General features: G+C 38.9%; 1 protein-coding gene across 1 annotated transcript; it reads left to right on the top strand.

Moving 5' to 3' along the window:
• The first annotated feature begins 2,320 nt into the window (after positions 1-2,320).
• Positions 2,321-5,546, top strand: LOC133884203 (protein FAR1-RELATED SEQUENCE 5-like). Its single transcript, XM_062323551.1, has 5 exons — positions 2,321-2,647; positions 2,797-4,164; positions 4,245-4,361; positions 5,356-5,460; positions 5,535-5,546. Exons 1-5 carry the CDS (start codon positions 2,321-2,323, stop codon positions 5,544-5,546), a joined length of 1,929 nt encoding a protein of 642 aa, XP_062179535.1.
• The last annotated feature ends 475 nt before the right edge of the window (positions 5,547-6,021 follow it).

Raw genomic sequence — 6,021 nt, 5'->3', positions numbered from 1 at the left:
AAAAACTAAAAAATTTAAAACAAATATTAAAAAAACTAGAGATAATTCTAAGATCTTTTGTGCCATTTTTTTTTCAAAACTAATGTCATTTGCATCATATTCTATATGGAGGTTGAAAAAAATAAAAAAAGTTGAAGCGTGCGACTCAGTTATTAACTCATGTTAAGGAAAAATTTAACATGCAAATACATATTTTTATTGTGTAGGATGTATCTTAAGAGGATCTTTAAAATTAATTTCACTTTATTTAGAGTTTTATTAATTTCTCCATAATTTTTATAAAGTTCACAAGCATAAAGTGAATATGTTAAGAAACAGCATTGTAATTAACTTTTTCATGTCTATCATTATTTTTTCTACATAAAGCATAGTATAAATAAACTAATAAAAGTGGTTTCACTAATTTTGGAGGTGTGGTGGGCTAGTTATGAATTAATCTAGTCACAATACATTTACACAATCCTGCATATTACAATAACTAATTCATGAGTTCATATGATTTTTAAAAGACATAGGATTATGCAAGAAGAGTAACAAAATTAGTTTCATGATTTTTGGATTAGCAAAGAGTAAACTATGCATTTAACTTGGTTAAACAAATACATTTTCTCACAGAAAAGTTTTAACTTTTTTATGAGTATAAAAACTTTTATCATGTAGATCATGTTACAAGGAAAAAAAAATTATTTCACTTGATTTGAAGCTCAGATGAATTAGTTATTGATTTTATAAGATTGCGCCAATTTTTGGATTTTTTTTAACTTCATTGAAAATCGAGAAACCGCTCAATAAATTAAGAAAACCGAGTGGTTACCGATAATACGGAAAATTCGAGAAAACCGATCGTTAAATCGAGAAAATCGCTTGGAAACGGGTCCGATTCAACCGGTTACTGAACGAAGAATCTAGCATTTTTCCCCAAAATTTTAAATTTTAGTAAATGAATTTTGTGCGAATTTTAACCGAATTTCAAACGGTTATCACGATAACCATGCATTTTCAGTTACCATTGGGAGCGATTACCGTTTCAAAAACGGTAAATAAAATCCTGATCGGAATTGATCCAATGATAAGCTTGTGCCTTTTTTGCAATAACATCCATCAGAATGCCGACTTCCATGGACGGAAGAATATTACACCGATATTGCTTCCTCGGATGATAAGAACATGCTCTATGAAACCGTACTAGACAGGAGACACATGAGGAGCCCTCATCCTTGATAGAGTGGTAAGTGCATGTATTTTGCATTGCAATGAAATTGAGTAGAGAAGGATTGCTCATGGTTATTAATTTGACTGCCTTGGGTTGCCTTTTCATCTATGCAGGGTCCTCTGTTAGGGGGACTCGTATCCTCTGTCATTGCTGAGCAATGTCACCGTGTGACATTCCTTTCATCCAAGCCAACAAAATCTGAATCATTGGCTATAGATTATTAGGCCCTAACAGCTGCCAAAAAAACTTCTTTTCTGACGCATGGCGGCGGGAAAGCTTCTTTTTTAGCGCCAAATCACCCATCCGATCATCTCGAATTCTCAACGCCACGCTCACGCAGTCAATCATCTCGTTGCCGCGCTGCCTCCGTCGATTGTCTCGACAACACGCTCACATCTCGACTTCAATCGTCTCGCCGCCGCGCTCACGCCGCCGAGGATCATCTCATAATCTCACAACGCTCAGGCTCAGTTCAAAGAAAATCAGATTGGAAACTATTGGCTTGTCCTGTTCTAATAGAGGATGAGATTACAATGTATACGTTGTGAGATTACGAGAACAGCCGCCAACGAAAACTTCTTTTCTGGCTCCACGATTCTTTTCTCGTAGCATCACAACGCTCACATCTGGACGCCACGCTCACGCCACAAATCATCTAGCCGCTGCGCGGATGCGCTCACGCCGCTGATCTTCTCGACGCCACGCTCACGCCGCTGAGGATCGTCTCGCGGCCTCATAGCTCTTATGCTCAGTTCAAAGAAAATCATATTGGAAACTATTAGCTTGTCCTGTTCTAATGGAGGATGAGAGCGCTACGAGAAATTCACTTCAACAAACTACTTGCAGACTTTTTGGTCAAGAAATAAAAAATCTCCAAAACTATCATTACAACCAAGAAATACGGATGAGGCTCGGGAATTTTGGAACTACTATGGGGGTCAAATTGGTTTTGGCATTAGAAAAAGATTTGAGAATACTAGTAAAGTTGATGGAAAGATTACGTCTTCTAGATTTGTTTGTACAAAGGAAGGTTTTCGAACAAAAGATAAAAGAGATAATTTGACCAAGAAATCACGAGCTGTGACAAGGACTGGATGCAAAGTCCGCATGGGAATCATATTGAATCGAGAGCTTGGAAAATATGAGGTAGATGATTTGGAACTTGAACATAACCATGTTCTACAAACACCAGAGACCTGTCACTTGATACCATCACAAAGGAGAATATCAGAAGTGCAAGCATTTGAAATTGAAATGGCAGATGCATCTGGAATTCAGCCTAGAATTGCTCATGAGTTTGCTAGTCGACATGTTGGAGGAGCTGCTAATCTTGGATACAGTTGCCGAGACCACAAGAACTATCTGCGCACTAAACGTCAAAAGGAGATGAAGTATGGTGAAGCCGGAAGCTTGTTGAATTACTTTCACAATAAGGTTGTAGAGAATCCTTTATTTCAATATGCTTTGCAGCTAGACAGTGAAGAACAAATAACAAATTTTTTTGGGCTGATGCAAAAATGCTTATTGATTATGCTCACTTTGGTGATGTTGTCACTTTTGACACCACATTTGGAACTAATTAGGACAGTCGTCCATTTGGTGTGTTTGTTGGCTTCAACCACTTCAGAGAAACTGTGGTTTTTTGGGCTGCACTGATGTATGATGAGTCAGTTGACTCCTTCAAGTGGCTATTTGAAACTTTTCTTTCTACTCATAATCAAAAGAAGCCAAGAACTATTTACACTGATCAAGATGTTGCAATGGGAAAGGCTATTACAGATGTGTTACCAGAAACATGGCATGGATTATGCACTTGGCATATAATGCAGAATGCAATTAAGCATTTGAACCGTCACATGGTTGAAGGTTCAAATGTTCTTGGTGATTTCAGTGCTTGCATGTATGAATACGAGGACATGGTAAAATTTGAAGATGTATTTTCCAAGATGAGAGCTAAGGTACATAAGCAAACTTGGCTTGATAGTATCTATAAGGTAAAGGAAAAGTGGGCTGAATGTTACATGAAGGATGTGTACACATTAGGTATGAGAAGTACCCAATTAAGCGAGAGCCTGAATAATGACATGAAGGAGTACTTAAACTCGGAACTAAACATTCTTCGCTTCTTTAGTCATTTTGAGAGGGCTGTCCAAGCAAAAAGAGATAAAGAGATCACTTCAGAGTACAATTCAAGGGAAAAGTTGCCACGCATTCAGATGAGAACTCCAATGCTACTGCAAGCAAGCAAGATTTACACGCCACAAATATTTGAAGCCTTTCAAAGTGAATATGAAAGATCTATGGCAGCCTACACAAGACCATCATCTGAAGGCAACACATACATTGTTGGAATTGGAGTTCTTGATGAAGAATCTACACTAGAGGAGGAGCATGTGGTTGTTTTTTATTCTTCCGAGCGCAAAGTTGTATGCACATGCAAACTATTTGAGAGGACTGGACTATTGTGCAGTCATGCCTTGAAAGTTCTTGATTTGATGAATATTAAGCAGTTACCTGAACACTACATTATGAAGCGATGGACACGGGAGGTAAGATGTGGAACTGTTCATGATGCATTTGGGAGAAATGTTTTAGCAGATCCAAAGGTAGACATGACACGTCGCTATAAGTATTTGGCGCACAAATTTATCATATTGGCTTCTCGAGCAGCTGACTTTGAAGAATGTTTTTTATTGGTGGACAATGTACTTGATAGCCTTTGTAGTCAAGTTGAGCAAAAAATCAAGCTGTTTGCTGAAGGAAATGCCAATCAATCCAAGGTTGAAGCAACAACTAAAGCACCTAATAAAATGGCACATGTTATTGCTGGCCTCAAGAAAAGAGAGACAAAAAAGGGTGGATCAAAGCGAAAGAAAAATTGGGTTGATAAGCTTCGAAAAGGGAGAAAACAAGGATCATCTCAAGTCGAGTCCCAAGAACCATCCGATGTGGTATGTGAACTAGTATATCAACAAGTTTATTTATCACTTGATTAGTGTTAAAGATTCTTATAAACGACATCAATTAACAGGGTGCAATGGTGACTCGAGTAGCACAACCTCAAACAATAGTTGAGAAATGCTTTAGAACTGACCAAGATCAGATCGAAGATTCTGAATTCATTGGAAGTTACACTCAACTACTGATGGTATGGTTCACAACTATTCAATATTGATATTAATTTATATGATATTTTTCTAACGTTTTGTTGACTTACAGAGTTGTTTGTTACATAATAGGGTCACTCACATGGTCACGAATTGAACTTTGAAGGTTTATTTGGCACTGCTTGGACTACGGATGATTATACAGTCTGATGATCTGCTGACCGCAACTCGGCAGCTGATTTGGGTATCATTTTACTTAGTCAAGAGTGATAGACATTACGAGTCAACACACTTCATTTCTTGGTTGTAATGATAGTTTTGGAGATTTTTTATTTTTTGACCAAAAAGTCTGCAAGTAGTTTGTTGAAGTGAATTTCTCGTAGCGCTCTCATCCTCCATTAGAACAGGACAAGCTAATAGTTTCCAATATGATTTTCTTTGAATTGAGCATAAGAGCTATGAAGCCGCGAGACGATCCTTAGCGGCGTGAGCGTGGCGTCGAGAAGATCAGCGGCGTGAGCGCATCCGCGCAGCGGCTAGATGATTTGTGGCATGAGCGTGGCGTCCAGATGTGAGCGTTGTGATGCTGCGAGAAAAGAATCGTGGAGCCAGAAAAGAAGTTTTCGTTGGCGGCTGTTCTCGTAATCTCACAATGTATACATTGTAATCTCATCCTCCATTAGAACAGGACAAGCCAATAATTTTCAATCTGATTTTCTTTGAACTGAGCCTGAGCGTTGTGAGATTGCGAGATGATCCTCGGCGGCGTGAGCGCGGCGGCGAGACGATTGGCGTCGAGACAATCGACGGAGGCAGCGCGGCAGCGAGATGATTGACTGCGTGAGCGTGGCGTTGAGAATTCGAGATGATCGGATGGGTGATTTGGCGCTAAAAAAGAAGCTTTCCCGCTGCCATGCGTCGGAAAAGAAGTTTTTTTGGCAGCTGTTAGGGCCTAATAATCTATAGCCAATGATTCAAATTTTGTTAGTTTGGATGGAAGGAATGTCACACGGTGACATTGCTCGGCAATGTCAGAGGATACGAGTCCCTGTCAGGGAGTCAGTGAACGGCATTGGGAACACTCTTCGCATCCATGTTGGGCATCCGGACAACGAGAGCTACATGCGTGAGTTCTTGGAGGTACGTGGATGCCTTCAAAACATGTCATTTCAACTTTTTGTCGCCAAATTTACTTATGTTTGTTTTGTTTGCAGAAATTGCAGTGACGTCTTTGAAGAGTTCTTGGGTTTATATTTTGCATTGCGGACGACCGCAACGTGAGTCACATGTTACTAGAGGCAACTACTACTTGCCAATAAGCATCACATTTAGGGACGGACATTGGGTTAATACGGATATTTCAATTCGGTTTTTCCGGTATATAAAAATTTTGATTTTTAAAAAACAAGAAATTGATTTACCCCAAGAATATAAAAACATAACATAATTAACCTATTTATTTCAGATTTCGGTTTAACCAATCTTCAAGGTAGAAAGAAGAGGGTTTGTCACGCGGATGAGGAGCAAGAGAATATGGACCATATGTGTGAGAAGTATGGGTGAGGGGTAGTGCATTACGGACTATGGTGGTTGTGAAGTGGAAGTGGTAGGTATAGTTATTGCGTGGGTTTATTGATTGATAGAGAAGGTATTTTCTACAAGGTATACATCAATTTGATTAATTAAATTAGTTCAATTTTT

This window comes from Phragmites australis, chromosome 1, assembly GCF_958298935.1.
Source record: "Phragmites australis chromosome 1, lpPhrAust1.1, whole genome shotgun sequence".
In the NCBI taxonomy this organism is placed as follows: domain Eukaryota; kingdom Viridiplantae; phylum Streptophyta; class Magnoliopsida; order Poales; family Poaceae; genus Phragmites; species Phragmites australis.
Note: the sequence above shows the minus strand (reverse complement) of the source record. Positions and strands in the feature narration are given on the sequence as shown.

Bases quoted from the DNA above. Each gene is read 5' to 3' on its own strand.
- LOC133884203 (XM_062323551.1), top strand. From the start codon at position 2,321: ATGGGAATCATATTGAATCGAGAGCTTGGAAAATATGAGGTAGATGAT. The intron at 2,648-2,796 runs GTTGTAGAGAAT...GGAACTAATTAG, and splicing joins TGAATTACTTTCACAATAAG to GACAGTCGTCCATTTGGTGT. The intron at 4,362-5,355 runs GTATGGTTCACA...CGGCAATGTCAG, and splicing joins GTTACACTCAACTACTGATG to AGGATACGAGTCCCTGTCAG.